The sequence below is a fragment of the Pholcus phalangioides genome, unplaced genomic scaffold, assembly GCF_987345545.1.
Source record: "Pholcus phalangioides strain wild (caught in Gottingen) unplaced genomic scaffold, Ppha-v1.0 ptg000009l_1, whole genome shotgun sequence".
Taxonomy (NCBI): domain Eukaryota; kingdom Metazoa; phylum Arthropoda; class Arachnida; order Araneae; family Pholcidae; genus Pholcus; species Pholcus phalangioides.
This window is the reverse complement of record NW_028301602.1, coordinates 37,019,781-37,038,036: the sequence shown is the minus strand read 5'-3', so window position 1 is coordinate 37,038,036 and position 18,256 is coordinate 37,019,781. Positions and strand designations below refer to the sequence as shown.

The window sequence follows — 18,256 nt, the reverse complement described above, 5'->3', positions numbered from 1 at the left end:
GTTGCCAGGTTGAGTGTTTGTGTATTTATTTATTTTTTCTGCCTCCTGGCTACAACAACTACGAATAATATTTTCGTTTCAAAATGGCGTCCGAAGAAGAGCAAAGTTTACAAGACTGTAAAGACTATGTGCAAAATCACAATATCCAGCAGCTGTTACGCAACTGCATTGTGCAATTGTGCGTTAGCCGCCCAGAGAATCCCATCAGCTTTCTTCGGGCGTATTTCCAAAAGCTAGAACACGTGAGTTCATGGGATTTCACCATGCTATTTCACGAAAATATTCTACATGTTGATCGAATAGAAAAATGCGATAAATCTCTGCAAGAAATAAATTAATAAGCTCTCGCGTATAGTTTGATTTTCGAATTATATTTCAAATTTTTGAAGCTCTCCTTTCGAAAAGAAAAACAAAAGGATTTTTTTTTTGTTGGGTGTGGTACTCATGTTCCCAGTGATTTCAGTGTAGTTTATGCTTACATAAAATTGGCTTCTCTTGTTTGTTTTAGATACTTATTTATACTCTTACTCAAGAGAAATCTACCTCAAAATATAAAACTAAGAGACACATCATTTATCAGCCATTCTCATAAACATCCAACACTAATTGAACCCAGGGCTATCTTAAGAGCATCGTGGGCCCCTGGGCCAAGTGATTTTTCCGAGGCCCTACCTTGGAAATTCTCGAAGAATTCAACCACTTATTGTTCTGAGGCCCCTCTTCTCTTGAAGCCCCCGGGCCGTGCCTGGGTGGGCCCATGCATTAAGACAGCACTGATTGAACCTTCAAAGGCGCTGGCTCGTAGTAGTAAACAAATCGGTATACCTTTTATGCCATATATTGCAGGAAGTACAAGAACTTCGAGGCAGGGATGCAAGGTAATCTTCCATTTGAAAAAGACTTTTTGCAGAGAGCAGGCAGACCTTCGACATGATACTTATGCTTAGCATAAAAATCCAAACATTTGTCATTTTCACTTCAAAATATGGAAGGCAGCACAAGTTTACCAGGAAATGAGCGTAACTCGAACAACATAAAAAGGTTGGGGCTGTACATTTGCAAACACACACAACGCATGTTCGTGCATACATACAGTGAAACTCCTCTTTTGCAGACCCAGTGGGACAAAAAAAAAAAATTTCCTTTCCTCCATAAAAAGGGAGTGGCAGTTAATCAGAGATTTTGAATGTATATTTTTATTGCACAAGGAAAAGTATTATTTGGCCTTGAAAGAGGAATGACCATTAGAGGAGTTTCACTGTATTTACTATTGAGAAAATGGCCTTGAAAATTGTTACTTGAGAGCACCAAAGATCCCAGTCTATGGAGCCAGCTGCAGTGAGTTCTAAGTGCCTGTGCTGTGCAAAAATATTAGGGGGCCGTAAAAATAGATCAAGATATTGTTCACGTCGTTTTCACATTGCATCATGACTGTCTATTAAAGCTTTTCTGTGGATTCCACACTAAAGCTAGGTTTGTCCAGGAACAGTTTTTTTAGCGCAGCATGAACCAAATAGAACCATTTCATGTTGGAAGTGTCCAACTTGATCATTACACATTTGTGGTTTACTATCGCCACAGCTGTTTAGTCGTTTGCATATCTACATATATTCGTCATTTTGCACAAAAAAGAACACATTCATGTTGGAGCAATTTGCATTGTATGCTGCATGGGAAGCCTACTCCTAGGAAAACATGTTTAATGGTAGAAACACTTGCATCACTGTTGATAACAACAAATGGAAGCCTTCAAATGTTTTGGGTTTTTTTTAATGTGCTTGGTCAAAGTTTTTACATGCCCAAGGCAATTGATTTGTCCTGCCGTGGAACCCAATTCCTGTCTCCTGCTGGGTAACATGTTGCCATGTTTAATCAAATTAAGACTATCATTGTACCCTGTTATGTCCACATGTTAAAGGGCTTGTAAAGGACTTCATCTTGGCTCTAATGTTTTTAATAGAAAAAGATAAAATATCTCTCCAAGCATATGTTAAAACAATGTTTTCCAAAGTGGGCAATGGAGCCGTACAGGGGGCGATACACGCTACGAGTATAACATAGGACGATTCACTTGATTGTACCCTGATCAAGCAAATTGTATAGATTTGCGTGAATCGAAAGACGATGAGAAGAAAAAACTCTGAAGAAGAGGGGCGATGGAACAAAAAGTTTGGGCAAATATATGCTATAACACAAAAATCGACTTTACATATATGTACATATTTTTTTAGATAAAAAATCCCTCTGAACACAGTTTATCTGTTATACCAATATATATTTAATCTTAACTATATCAAATTTATGTTCATTTTATCTTCATTTCTTAAAAATACTTCAAATCATTGTGTACTATAAAAAAAATTAACTATCTCTCCAATCCACTTTGATAAAAAAAAATTCAAATAAGTGCAGCATAATTTTTTTTGGGGGGGAAGTAAAAATCGGATTTCTTTTCTATATGTTTTGCTGGTGCTTGTTAATTTGAAGTTGTTAAATATTTATAAGAGTTCTTTTTCGCTTTGTAGGAAAAGACATCAATTTATCATTGCTCTACAATTCCATCTCATGATGATAATGATGATGAACTTTCACCATTGCCAAATTTGGATCCTACGCAGAGAACAAGGCGTGGAGCTGTTAGTGCAGAAACATATTCAGAGGAAGATGCTACAACCTATGTCAAAAAGGTATTATCAGACAAACTTCTTGGATAACTGTATAGAAAAAAGACGGTTTTCGCATTTTATATGGAAATTGTCACATTTTTGATGCATATGGTTATGATGCACTTATTAATATGCATGTGATTTTTCATATCTTTATGCCTTGATTTGAAAGATAGAAGGCATCACTTCGAACACCGCACAGATACCTTAAATACCAATGAACAGGTGTGCACAACCTTTTCAGTCTGTTGGTATCAAGATGGCTACCACTCTTGGAATAGAAACTGATATACCTATCATGTTGCAGGGGTATTAGTACTTCTTTTGTTGGGATCGAAAAAACACCCTTTCACTGGCCGGAGGTTGTTCAACATCTTCACCCCCTGCTGAAGATGTTGAAAATACACATGCACACAGGGTTTAAGCTAGATAAAAAATTCCTTTTGCAAAAAAGCGAAAAGGGGGGGGGGGCTTTAGTAAAATGCTACAATGCTAATGATTGATGGTTTGATGTCTACTCGTTTCATACCTCCTGTACTTCAATTTTGTGAAAGTGGCTACTACTACTTTTGCATTCTAAGATTTTCTTTCACATTTTGTGAAAAATGCGACAGTAGCGTAAACCCTGGCACACATGAGGAACCCTCTCCTACACGTACCAATTTGTCGATGTTTAGGAGATGCATATTATGCATTTTTAGCCATAGTTCTTATAATAAAAATGTATTGGTGCCAAGTTCCATAATGAAAGAAGTACATTATTAAATGATTTCTTCACAATGAAAACATTTAAGCGTGTTAGTCATTGCTGTGATAATGATCTGTTTTTTTTTGCTTCACTTTACTAGATTGTTCCAAAGGATTGCAATACGATGGCAGCACTTTTTAAGGCCATCAGAAACAATGTCCTCTTTTCACACTTGGATGACAAAGAACAAAGGTTTGTCTAGAATATTTTGCTTCTTTTTTGAAATGAAAAAAATTAATCTCTATCGAAAGTTTTTTATCTTAAAGTATAATTAAAATTTTAAAAAATGATTTATTTTTTCCTGGTGTTGTGATCCAATGAAAAACTAAGATGAAACAGATTTGTTTTATGTTCCATATTATAGCCTATTTTAAACTATTGTAGAGAAGGTGCAGCTGATTCTCTGTTGCTAGTGGAGAGAACCATAGAACCTCGTGTGATAATTTTACCCCACTAAATTTATTAAGTCATTTAATTTTAACTTTTATTAAAAACATGGTAATACTTTTTAGAAATGTCAAACAGCCCACTTTGAGTCAAGAGGAAACAACACTATTATAAATTTCAAAATGATTCTGATAATGGTAATTACCTTTCTAGCTGAAATACTTTCAGTTCTGTAAAGTTGATCTTTTTTTTTTGTGATCTTATTGCTGTGTATTTTAAATTATCAAATTTATTAAAGTCATTTTTTTGTATTCTAGTGATATATTTGATGCAATGTTTCCAGTGATACATCGTAAGGACGAAATTATTATTCAACAAGGAGATGAAGGTGATAATTTCTATGTTATCGACCAAGGTGAAGTTGAGGTAAGTTTTGTATTAATGCATTTTTCTACTCCTTAGAACTTTATTGCTCTCTCCTATGTTTTTGAAGGTAGAAAAAAAAATTAAATATAGATTTGTTCCTCCTATTATTTTAAAATATGCAATGCATTTTCACTAGATAGATATCAAGTTGACTGTTGTTTTTTCCACTGATTATCTGTTTATGTGGATGGTAAAATTACAAACTGCAGCATTCTTCCCTAAGTGGAATCACTGGGTGGACCACTTGACAATGTTAGTTCACCACCCAGCTGTGACTGCATCATTGTCAGAAATAGCTTAGCCCTTTAAGCTATTTCTGAAATTTCTCTGATCCGCATAATAACTGCTACAGGGGAAATAATTAAATCTTCTACAAAATGCCACATCTTTTTTTCAGGAAGAATACTTTTGATTTCATGAAAGAAAGTGCTCTCCCTCCCCCTCAGCTCACAAAATAATATTTAAAAAAACCAAGGAAGAGGAAATACTCTGTCTTTTTCTATTATTTTTACTGTGTGCATATTCCTGTACTAACTCAGAAAATCACCAATAAATAAGGCAAATACAAAACTTCTCCTACTGCATTTTGACACACTATGGGTGTCAGATCAGAGGATAAAAAATATCACACTGACTGAGGATTCCAGTAGCAATACTTTTGCATTTTTCCTGTTTTCTGCACAGTAGCTTCCAGTGTTTCTTCCATCATTTGGCTGTAAAAATTCTGAGGAGAAAATATATAAATTGCATGAACAAACAAATAATACATTTTAAAATTAATAGCAATTATTAACTAATTATTGACTATCTACTCATTTCTTCTAATTAAACCTTTACTGCTCAAGTAGCCAATTTGCTTGTACTCCCTCTGCGCAAGTGAAACATTTTCTTTATTTTTCCTAGAAACAGTTTATCATTTATCTATTTTTATTTTATAGAAGATAGATTAATACTGAAATCCAGACATTTCATACATCCAAAAGAATTAGTAAAAAACTGGGAAATACAGTACAAACAAACCTGTCAGAAAAGAGGGTAAAAAATAATGTAAGAAAAAAAGGTAGAGCTTATGTTCATGTGCAATTTATTTTTCATTTTAAGAATTTCATCTCAAAAAAGCAACAGTATTATTGTAATTCAAACCATCAGAAAAAGATTGAATAGGCGACTAAAGCTATTCCCTAAAAGCGAGGTGAGCAGTTTAAGGGTTAAAAATAATGATTTTAAATTATCTTATTGATGAATTACAGAGAGATAAAAAATAAGACAAAAGAGTTTAATAGGTAGTTAATAAAGAGATATTATTAATAAAGAAAGAGAGAGAATAGATGGATAGTTAGTAATGAGATTTTTTAAAAATTATTATTTAATCATTTATTTTATTATCAGGTTCATTTGATGAAATTCAATTACATACATTTGCCTTTTTTTTACTGAATAATTCAATTTTTTTAAATTCAAAATTTTAATTTTAGGTCTTCAAAAATGATTCTCTAGTTACAACAATTGGCGATGGTGGTAGTTTTGGAGAACTTGCCTTAATTTATGGGACACCAAGGGCAGCAACTGTGAAGGTTATATTGCTTTTTGTCGTTAAAAAACAAGAAAAGAAAGTGCCTTTATTTCCCAACCTCTGAAAATAATTTGCTATTGATAAAAAAATTTAATTTTTACATTTTTCTATGTAACAGAATCTTTTTTTATGTCTACAGAAGACCAAAAAATTCTTTAAAAAATAAAATGAATAAACCAAAGCCACATTATGTAAACATTCTATATTTCATCAGATTTTTGTGAAATAAATATTTTTGTTTGGAAATTTTGCTTAAAAGTTTTCAGGATTTATAAGAATAGGCATGATAATCATAATTTCTGGTCCACAGGGTTAAAGGGGTTATAGGTTGAATAAACATTAAACTTTTTTAGTGTCAATTTGGATTTGATCCTCACTATTTCTGAGGATCTTGTTGAGTATGTTTCGGTTGGAGACAACTTTTCTTCTAGTTATCATTGGGTTATTAACTTCTTTTGTAACTTCTTCGTAGAGAAATTGAACAATAAACGAATGGGTCCTTGCTTTAAAAGAACCAACTTTAAACTTTTGAATGAAAGGTTAGGGTTAATTTTCAAAGATCCATTGGTATCAGTAGTAAGTCAGTGGAAAGAATTCAGAACAAAAACTCTTCTCTGTTTTGCACGATATCATACCCTTTGTTCATAAAAAGTGGGTTTATTTATCGCAACCCCCTTGTGGTGCATGGACAACATGTGTAACCTTATCTTGAGAAGAGGGAGTCATTCAGAAAGAACACACACACAAAAGTATTCTTGAAAAGAGGAAGTCATTCAAAGAGAATACACACACACAAAAGTGGAAGAGGTGACCTGTCAACATTTACTGAAAAAATGAGAACACTGAAGAAAGCGATAAGGGATAGTAAAAAGGAAGTTGAATCTAGATTGGTAGATAACATTGGCTCTGACCAAAAATCATTTTTCAGGTACGTTTCCCCCCCCCCACCCCTTCATAGGTGGGTCTAGGATAGAGAGCAATGTAGGTATGTGTAGTGCTTTCAGTTGCTTTTTCGCAGTCAAAGAGTGAAACTAGTGATATATAAAGTACCGGTATAGCATGGGGTAAAGAAGTCCTCAACGAAATTCAAGTGGAAGTTCTAAAAGTTCAACAAAAAATGTATGTGCAAGCAAAGCACCAGGACCAGATGATATCTATCCTAAACGAGATTAATGCATTGTCGGATAATCTGTGTGGGTTCAGAAAGGAAAAGTCACGTGTAATAAACTTCCTTTGCTTCTCTTTTATGATCATGTGACCAAGGATTTGCGTAAGGACAAAAATGTTGTTGCTTATCTTGATTCTCAAAAGGCATTCGATAATCATGGTAAACTCTTGAAGCGTTTACATGAGAATGGGAACAACTTGTTGACTTGGATAGAATCATGGTTAAGAGATAGGTCACAACGGGTTATGGTGAATGAGAAATTTTCTGATTGAACAGATGTTAAAAGTGAAGTTCCTTAAGGAAGTGTCCTTGGCCCCATACTTTTTTTACTATTTATCTATAAATTCAATCAGGGTATCTATAGGATTATTAGCAAATTCGCAGATGATGTGAAGCTAATGGGGGGGTAGTCTGGAATCAAAGCAATAGGGATCTGCTCTAGACCAACCTCAACAGGATTGCAGTGTGAGCAAACAAATGGAGTATGTCTTTTAGCATTGACAAGTGCATGGTTGCTCATTTTGGTTCGAAAAACCCATGTTTCACTTACTAGTTGAATGGTATTGTTCCGGATGCAACTAGGATCACCAATCTGGGTATGATTGATGAGCGGCTTAGGTTTTCTGAACAATGGTCAAAAATCTAATAAAATGCTCAGTTTCATTTTTAAAAACATTCCTTCGCTCTCTCTAAAAGTGATGATTCCACTTTTCCCAGGCTTTGTTCTTCCTGGATTGGAGTATGCTATCAGGTTTTGGAGACCGTACTTACAGAGGTGCATTGACTTGGTTGAGGGGGATAATGAGATGAGAGTAGCAAATTCCCTCTAAAAAAACCTGACTAACAACTGCTTCAGCTACTTAAAATTTCATTGGTAGTGATATGGGTAACTATCAGAAATTTGCATGTGTGGATTATATGTAACAGGATTATAGGCAGAAAAATATGATACATGTATTCATTATAGACTTATAGTAAATTCTTTCACCATAATAATAGAAATTCTTAATTTAATAATATAAAGAAAGGATATTTAACTTCAGGGAATCAAAACCAAATCATTCTTTTAACACGTCTGTAAAATAGTTTTGATTGATTAATTAAATGAATTGTTGGCTATTTTAATTGCTGCAGTGTACATGCTATCTGATCATTTATTCATTTTCTCATGTGTTGATAGTATAATACTGCTAATCAGACCAGGACCCACATTGTAAAATGCAAGCACATTTCTAAGTGTTCTCTGTGTGTGTGTGCTTCCATGTTCTTGATAGGATTTGAATCCATGTCTGTTCAACTCAGAATTGGTATGCTGATCATGCAGCCACTGAGAAGTGATCTTATTTGTATGTGATTTTAGTAAGACATTAGCAAACCTCTTCATGAGGTATGAAACTTTCTTTCGTTGCTCTTCTTATTTTATTGTTGTTGCCGCCTTTAAACTTAACCCCCCCCCCTTCTTTAGGCAAAATCTGACATGAAGCTTTGGGCAATTGACAGAGATACTTATAGGAGGATATTAATGGTAAGTCAGCTTTTTCTCCCTGTAGGGAAGAATGTTTTTTACAGAATAGAAGAACCTCTCTTATCAATTTTTTTCCTTAACCCTAGAATACTAGCTCTACTCAGTGCCGTCTTAAGGCAGGGGCCCACCCGGGCACCTCAAGCGAAGAGGGGCCTCACAAAAATGAGATCCGATTGAAATTTTCGAGAATTTGTTTGGTGGGGCCTCAGCAAAATCAATTGGCCCGGGGGCCCATGATACTCTTAAGATTGCTCTGGCTCTACTTCTCAGAAACATAGATGTATAGGCAGTTAACATGCAGTTTTTATCGGCTTTTTTTAGTTTGTATTCTAGGGTTAAACAGGATCTCTACCAATTAATGCAGAAATAAATTAGTTTTAGTCAAAAAAATAAATAATGCAGGGATTATTGGGAAAAATGAACTAATAAATGGGATTTTTTTTTATAACAACATAACTCAATAAATGGATAATAAATATCATACCAATGATCATTCTTTTTTTTTTACCTGCATAGACCTATTTTTTCTATGTCGTGTGCACTAATAGTGCATTTGGTGATTATGCACCCCCATTTTTCCTTTGTGCAGTTAAGCACATGACAGTTTAGAGCAGTGATTCCCAGCGTGGGCATTAATGCTCCCTTGGGGGCAAAGGAAAGTTCCAGGGGGGCGGTAGAAGCTGCGGGTATAACATAGGATCCTATGGATTAGATTGCATTGGGGCAATGGGAGATAAAAATTTCTGAAAAAGGGGGCGATGGGACAAAAAAGGTTGAAACTTGAAACTGGCTTAGAGGAAACATTGCTGTGTAGTGTGGAATTGAAAAAATATAGCTATTAAAGTATGTAAATAACCATTGCTATGAAAACATTCTGAGAAATATCTCGTCTGAATTGCTAGACATCAAGCAGAATTTGTTTTTCTTTCAAAGCCACTGATCTGTATTCCAAACCACCTCCTATTTCCGTAATTGCTGCTGTGTGATCGTTTGGGCATAGTGATGAACTCTTGCATAGCAAAGATCCGGGTTCAAACCCCACAGATGAGACAGTGATGGTCGGCTGAAGTTGGTTTTCTGCTGTTTTCCAACTTTAAGCCTGAATGCGAGCTGATCTCCCATTAAAAAATTTCTCTCTGCATAGAGCAGGAGAACCTTCAACATAATACATAATACTTACATAACATGAAAGTTCATGCATCTGCCATTTTCACTCTTAAGCATGCAAGGTTAAATAGTATTAGTAATAGTATTTCTAGAATTCACTTTTAATATAAAAGACAGGCGGTAGCAATTCTTGAACACAAAACATGTGTAACTCTGGCTCATATAAACACTTTAGGACCGCATATAATACACAGGAAAAACTTTCTGCCATGCACCAGTTCATTAGAACTTCCCTATATATTAAGTTCATTTACAGTATAGTAGTATCTCTGCCTGAAATTTTATATATATTTTTATTTTCACTTGTTTCCATAAAAGTATTATACAATCTCCAATGTGTCCTTGGTACTGAGCAACATTTCATTTATGTACTGAATATCTCCATTTTCTTTGTCCTTCATGACATGCTCTTTCTTTATTTGTAATTTTTTTTATTTCTGCTGTTATCTCTGTTTCAGTTTGAGGTTGTTAGAAGGTTCTCATCTACATTTACAAATTTATACATCGGAAAAATGCATGCATTTCGTGGAAATCTCTTATGTTTTCATATTCCAGACTTTTTTTACATTGAAAAGAACAATAGAATTCTATATCCTTCTATTATGTTAAAATGTTCCATAAATGTTACAGGGAAGCACAATAAGAAAAAGGAAACTCTATGAAGAATTTCTTAGCAAAGTTTCAATTTTAGGTAAGTTATGAAGAAAACTGCCATGAATACAAAATTCATTGAATTTTAATCATTTTCTATGGAGAAAGAGGAGGGGCATCTGATATATTTTCATTATTTTATTTATTGTGATAGAAAGCTTGGACAAATGGGAGAGGCTTACAGTGGCGGATGCACTTACAACTGCCCATTTCAATGACGGGGAAATCATTGTTGAGCAAGGTCAGCCCGGAAATGATTTTTACATCATTGAAGAGGCAAGTACAATATTATCAAATATGTTTCTTTTTCTTTATGTTTTCAGCATAAAATTCTTTTTTTAAAAGAAGCAGCACAGTGGAGCCTCTCTTTAACTGACACTCGTGGCACCAAAAATTTTGCATGCTATCAGGAAGTGTCTGTTAGTAGGTAATTCTGTACTTTGAAGTCCCATTCCATAGGATTAAGAAAAGTGTCATTAATGTGAGGTGTTTGCTAGTTAGAGAGTGTTTGCTGCAGAATGTTCCACTGTATTGACTAAAATGTTTTAAAGAAAAATATCTTGAAATTTTTCTCAGCTGCAGTTAGAAGTGTGCATACTTTTAGGGTGTCTTGCAGTTGCTGTAATAGAATGGGAAGAAGTATTAAATTCCTTTTTTCATTAGAATAATTTACTTTAATAATTTTTTCATAATACTTTTTTTAATAATTATTAGGTTTATTCAAATAAAAGGTTATTATAGATGGTATGAAACCATCTAACCCAGCGGTTCTCAACCTTTTTTGACCCATGGAGCCCTTTCAAGTCTATAATTTCTATGGTGGAGCCTTGAAGGCCTATTTTTTATTTATTCATTGAAATTACTGATTTATTTCTATTATTTAAAAATACTTATAATTTTTTTCAATTTTACTGGTTTTTTTTCCCTCGAGCGGCCACAGAGCCCCTAGGGAAGTACACACGGAGCACTGGTTGAGAACCGCTGATCTAACCCAATACCTAAATAACTTGAGGAATTAGAAACATAGATTTGTCTTGCAAAGGGGTTCGCCCCTCAATTATTTCCGTACTGGGCTCTGTGCTCAGTAAGAGTGACTCTGGACACTGCAGAACTTAATCTATCTCTTTCGTCAGAAATATTTGTTCATTAGTTAAGCATTCAAATATCAAGTATGGGTAATGAAGTTACCATTTTTACATCATCGCTGTGTCATCACCATCATGAATCGTTAGTGTCTCGGAAAGAAGCACTTAGGTAATTTTGCCATTACCCAATCATCACTAGGGCTCGGATTTTTGACATGTCATATTTTTTATGACAAGTCATATTTTAAGCATTTTTTAGCAATCAGTCATTTTTTAAGGAGTTTTCAAGCAATATTTTTTTTCTAATTTTTATCAACAAAAATTTTAATCTGTAGGCGTTTTCTCATCAGAAATATATTATGCACTGACAATTAATTGTTGTCTTTCTGTCTTTTTTCGGGGAAAAAAAAGTTTTTTTCCCAAAACTAGCCACTTTTTTGGTCCTCAGAGGATCTTTTTGCTATGTTTCTGAATGGCACGCCAAGCATCTGTGAAAGATGTTATTCATTTGAACTCTGAAAATTTTCATGTTGAATGCATTTTCCTCATACCTAAGCCATACATGCCAACATTGGCTTAAAGCTTGTCAGTAGTGATGAATGCTCAGCTTTGCCATGGGGTGTACCCCAAAACAACATAATCATGGTACAATAAAAAATAGTCACTCAAAAATTTATTTTTTCTAAATTTTAGTTGAAAGTTAATTAAATATAGCGCCTCATTGGTATTGAAACCTAGAAGGCTCAGACAGCATGAGTCCCCCTACCCCCACACGAAACAGCCTTCTGAGGTTGCTGAGTCCCTTAATAATTCATGAATATTTAGTGCAATCCCAATGCCCTTGTGGGCCGTATATATGGATGTCTAGCAACTCTAGACCTCCACCATTCGCATTTAGGCATCGAGTAGAGTGGCAGATTTAGATGCAGCTTTACAGATTGCCTTCCACACTCAGACAAAACTGATCTGCTCTGAGTTTGTCTTCTCTCAAACTCTCTCACATGTGTATATGAATTCATCGAAAATTGAATTAAAAATTTATGCAGTTTAAAAAAATAATAAAAATAAGTAAAACACCACAAAAGAAACTCAGACCTGATTTTTTTAAACTGATACTGATTTCTGTAGTATTAAAAGTATCTTCTGTAGCTCCGTAGTTTATTGTGACTGTTCGTAGAAACTATGGACAATCCATAGCAGTTGGCAATTCTGCCTAAGCAGAAGGATTTTTGTCAAGAGAGGTAGACTTAGTTTTGCTGCTCCCCGTGCATCACTGTAGAACTCCAAAGCTCTATAACAATGTTTTTTGCATCATGTTTTGAAGCAGAAATCTTTTTTTTGCAATTCCCCCCAAATTACCATTCCCTCAAGTTTGGTAGTTTCTCCACAGGTATACTGTCATAAAAATCTGAGCCTTAATCGCACTGCAGGAGCAGGATTCCCTCTCTCTCTCAAAACAAAAATGCATTTCAATATATTCTTTTCTTACACTCATTTTTTTTTCAGGGAAATGCTTTAGTATTGCAGCGCAGGACAGATGAAGAGCCACCAGTTGAGGTGGGCAGGCTTGGACCATCTGATTATTTTGGTGAGTTTTCATTGCAAATTTTCATTTTTAGAATAAACTACAATTGAATGTTCTGTTCCCTAAGTTCAATTCGATGAGCTGAATTTCTCCCAATGTTTCTTATCAGCAAATTCATTTAAACCTTAAAATACCAAATAAAAGTCATAGCTCTAAATTTTTGTTTTTTTTGTTCTTTTGACTGTGTCTATGAAAACGGATTGAAATTTGAAGCTGATTGAATATTTTTTAAATCAGAGTTGTGTAAGATTTTGCACCATTTCTCATACAATAAATATATTTACAGTAGGACTCCAATCATCCAGATCAATTGGGACCAGGCCACATCTCAATGATCAAATATCTGGATAATTTATAATTCAAGATAAATAAGTTATTTCTTAATAAAAAAAAAAGAGAATTTTGCTTTAGTATGTAATGTAATTTAATGACTGAAAACAATTTTATTTATATTTTGTGCCTACATACTGTATTAAAATGTATTATTACTTAAACATATATTGGTCAAAGTCAGTTGTTTCGCTGTCTTCACCCATTTCCGTGCAGACAAGTCTCACATCCGCTTGAAGGTGAGTAGCGCAAGATGGTCACGCTGGGGCTGCTCCTCCATCTATTTTAGCACTGTGTCAGAGCACTCGAACTCCTTACTAACTGAGGATCTTACGTCTGGTTGAGTAGCAATGGCGTCATGCTCCTCTGAAAGTCATCAATGAGCTCTTCTATCACACTTATTAATTGAATAAGTTTGTCATCAGAATTCGGAATCCAGGGGGCGTGAAGAATCACACACCAGTGCCTGACTTGCTTCTTCCGCTGTTCACTTGGGAAATCCATGAATTTTCACTAGGTTTTTTATATCTTCAAATAACATTTCTCTTCCTTCTGCCCTCTCTTTCTTCTTTCAGTGTGGCCACTGAAAGGGACAAGATTGGTGACTCATCGTCTGTGTATCCACTATTGTTAAATTAGCACACTTTTTATCATTCACCAATAAACTTTTAAAATGCTGGTTTTGCTCATTTCTTTTCTCAAAGTGATCCAGATAACTGGAGTCCTACTGTACAATCACCATAATTTATAATATGCATACATGTACATTGCTCACAATATCACCTAGCATCCTGTTAAAAGAAATACTCATTTTTGAAAATATTCATTAAAATGTCATTGGTTTTTTCTTTAACCTTTGTTTCTATTGCCAAAAATATAATCATTGAAAGATTTAAATCTCTTTCCATAATCTTTCTTTTCTGTGGTTTGTTATCACTAATACTTTATTCTACATAATGCTAGAAATATGGCTTGGAAATAGATTGTGATTGAGTTTTTGTTTTTTCATATGAAAACTGTCAACGATCAACAAGCAAATGTTGATTGAATTTTGTTCTTATATCTTTGTTACTTTTTGGTAACAAAATAATTGGAACCACAATTTTAGAGGTGATAATTGAAATAAAACTGAAAAAACATGTGTTAAATAATGCAGTAGAATCTTGATTATCCTGGCCGATGGTGGGGGAAGGTGATTACAGATAACCAAAAAACATAATTAAACTGCTGGGAGTGAAAAAAATAATTTAAAGTAACAAACTTGCAAAAAAAAAAGTATTTACATATTTTTCTTGTTTAGAATGACTATCCAGTGTATATATTCATATTATCCATGCGAAAAAAGTCTATAAAAATAATTTCACTTATTAATACAGTTGCATAGCCACACTAATAATAAACAGCATTTTACTGATAGCAGAAATACAGTAGAACCTCTATTATAGGGCGGGGAAAATGATCACGGATAACAAAAAAACACAATTATCATTTTCCTGTCAGCCATTCTGTGCAGTTCTAAAATGTACAATGAGAATGACACAAATAAGGTAATAGCGCTGGTCCAGCCAATGAGTCATGTGGTCATGCATTTGAACTTACACCATTCTTATGACTGGTCTTTCAGTTCTAAAAAAAGCAATATATATATATTTTTTAATTTCAACTAACACCCCCCTATACATGAGAAGCTTTTTTTCTGTAATCACCTGTAATTGGCTGTAAATCTAGAAATGTCCATTGCCCCAGTGCAATGCTTTGTTTCATGTGGTGCCTATAGCGGCTGCCATTTCAACACGTTGACAAAGGACTTCACCTCTGAGAATGGAGAGAGGGGGGTTCTGTAAAAGAATGAAGAAATATATCCAAGAATTCTATGAAATGGAAATGTTTGTTTTCATTACCACCTTCACAAAATCTTACGTAACCGATGAAAAAAACAAAACGCCACACCTACAACATATGATATGGAAGAGCCAAACATGAAACTCAAATTTTCATAGCATGGTTGATCTGCTCCTGAATAATCAGGGATCTACTGTATATGTTTATTGTTCATGAAATTTATGTGCAATTTTACGTTCAGATTGGCATTATAAATTTTTTGATATGCTTGAATTTCATATGCAATTTTTTATATTTATTTTTTTTATGTGTGCGTGCATAATCTGAAAATTTTGGACAAAAGGTGAAATTGCACTTTTGCTGGACAGACCTCGAACAGCCACTGTTTTTGCAAAAGGGCACCTGAAATGTGTGAAACTTGACAGAGCAAGATTTGAACGGGTACTCGGCCCTTGTGCAGACATTCTTAAAAGGAACATGGCGCATTACAACAGCCTGATCTCTTTATCGGTATGAGCCAATAAAGAAACATTTCCATGGTAAGTGTTTTTATAAATCAGCTGATTTTGAGACTGGAAAAAATGAAATTTTTTGAGTGAGATTTTGGAGTCTCATAAACAAATTTACACTCAGAAAATATTTTTTTATTTACACTTAAAACGGGGGGGGGGGGAATGCTCAGAAAAGAATTAAAACAACACCCAAAACAAGTTACCTAATATTGATGATATACTGCTAAAGAAAATAGACCTTTTGCTTTATACAGTCGACATTAGTTATAACGATCCCTGTCATCCCATCGAAAATCAATGTAATATTGGAAGGTTGTTCTATCAAAAGGAAAAATATATATGTTATTCATTCTGTGAAAACATTTGAGACTTATCTTACCAGCCATTGTAATGGAATGGTCGCTGTAACGTAGGGTCGTTATAACAAGCATAGACTGTATTATGCTGAGGTGACCTTGGAAAGAAAAGTCTTCTGTTCTCCGGGAATCAAACCCAAGCCGTCCTTTAAACCAGGCAAGTGTGCTGCCATACACATCACTGAAGAGACGGGGTAACATGACTCTGCCTTCCTTATTTCACACAAATCTCTGCTTCATCAAGCTATGGTTGTGTTGAAAATGATTCCAAATTTTCTATAAAGTTCAGCAAGTTTAAAAGTATTTTTATTTATCCACTCAACTTTAAAACTAATAGCTCCCATAAAAAAAGGTTTGTTTTATTACACCAGGTTGCACTGAGCTGATAAAAGAGAAGAATTCATTTTAAAACTGTTGTATTTTCAAAGTAATTTGAAGTTTATATATTGATAAAGGACTTGTTCTTCAAATATAAAATTAATAAACTGCTCTAATAATAGCAGTATATTATAACATGACTATGAAATGAAGTCATTTTTTATAAATCAGTTTCTTTCACATTCAGTGGAAAAATACCAATTTCTTTCAGCCGGTTTCTTTCCACCTCAGAAGAAACTTGGCAACCTTGACACCCCCCCCAAAAGTCATTGTAATAGGAAAATCATTTTTAACATGTTATATATGTTGTTTCTATATTACCAAGTCCACTTAACTGTTTCTATTGAAACAAGTTGTTGTAACATTTGATTTACAGATTACTTTAAATATCTTGGTTCATTGAACATAATTTAATTTTTTTCACAGCTCCGATGAAGAAAAAAAATCCAGAATTTTTACAAAGAAAGAGCTTGTCAGCATTTCTCTTTCTCTTTTTTCATTTTTCTACTGTGTTGTACTGCATTCAGCAAACATTATGTGCCTTTTTCAATGAAACCACATATTGAAGTGTGCATAAGGAAAGACTAATCGAAATATATTGAGTCACACACACACACACACACACATGGGTAATCACTGCGATCGATGAGTTCAGAAAAACGCTGGAAAGCTGTATGAGGGAAGAATAATTGTCACAAAATGGCTTAGTTCACTGAAAAAAGCAATGCATACTTATATGAGTAGAAGATACATTTCTTTCATCTGTTTCAAGAGAAGTTTTTCTTTGATTTCATGCATTTCCATTCTACTTTTCCCACCAGTTTAATTTGTTTAAAAAAGAAAAATCCATTTTTTTTTATTTGTTTGTTTTGTTGTTTGAAAACATGTGGATTTGTATTTTCTCCCTTTTAAGGCTGTCAAGCAGTTATATACAACTTTATCTCTTGTTTATTTTAAATGGAGTTCAATGTGTGTGCATTGAGAATTTATATAATATTGTGCGGTATTGTTTATTTATCTTTTACATGCATGCATTGTATTGTCATAAAAGTAAATACAGTCAAACCTCGTTAATGAGTGACTCTTGGGAGAGCAAAAATATGACTTAGTAAGCGGAGTGGCTCGTTAAGCGGAGTAAGCCATAGCTGTGCCAATTCCTACCTGAGTACAATTGGCACTTACAAAAAGTGACCCGGTAAGCAGAGTGACGTGTTAACTGGGTGACGCACTAACGAGATTTGACTGTATATACAATTGATCTCTTTCCCTGATGACTCAATCAGTCTGTATTTTTATTTTCTTTATTAGTGGAAGCTGTTTTTTTTTCCTTCCAACTGTTATGTTTCTGTGTAAATATGTATACATTTGCTTATCAGTATAGACATTAAATTTACCATCATGAATATGATGGTTTTTTTTTCTTTTTAATTTTTATAAATGTTTCACAATGTTCAGAATGTTTGTTCATATTGATATTGTGATATATTATTCATGAAATGTAATGTGTTGGTGACAGACCCTTTGTTGTGCTTTTAATGTGCATATAATTGAAGTATTAAGTATTCTTTGTTCTCGCAGATTATATTTTTTCACTCGAGAGATATTGAGCTTAGAAAAATTCCCTTCAATATTACAAATAAATTCGAGCTACAACAGACAGTTAGTTTCCCAATGAGGTGGTTGGAGAAATAAATTAATTGCAATGATTTTTTAAAATATAGGCTATTGTAGTTTTTTTAATATTGTACAAAGAATGCTTCAAACATTGAACGAAGCAGGATTTTTTCCTCATTTATGTTTTGACCAGTGGTGTGCAGCATATTTTCAGCCCAACAAATTATTATTATGGGTGTCTCA

General features: G+C 34.1%; 1 protein-coding gene across 1 annotated transcript; it reads left to right on the top strand.

Moving 5' to 3' along the window:
• Nucleotides 1-58: 58 nt before the first annotated feature.
• On the top strand, nt 59-17,445 carry LOC149083004 (cAMP-dependent protein kinase regulatory subunit-like). Its single transcript, XM_089236061.1, has 11 exons — nt 59-242; nt 2,526-2,687; nt 3,515-3,606; nt 4,119-4,227; nt 5,703-5,801; nt 8,434-8,493; nt 10,291-10,351; nt 10,466-10,587; nt 12,903-12,984; nt 15,497-15,692; nt 16,826-17,445. The coding sequence occupies exons 1-10, from the start codon at nt 84-86 to the stop codon at nt 15,667-15,669; spliced, it is 1,119 nt and encodes a 372-aa protein (XP_089092187.1). The 5' UTR covers nt 59-83; the 3' UTR covers nt 15,670-15,692; nt 16,826-17,445.
• The last annotated feature ends 811 nt before the right edge of the window (nt 17,446-18,256 follow it).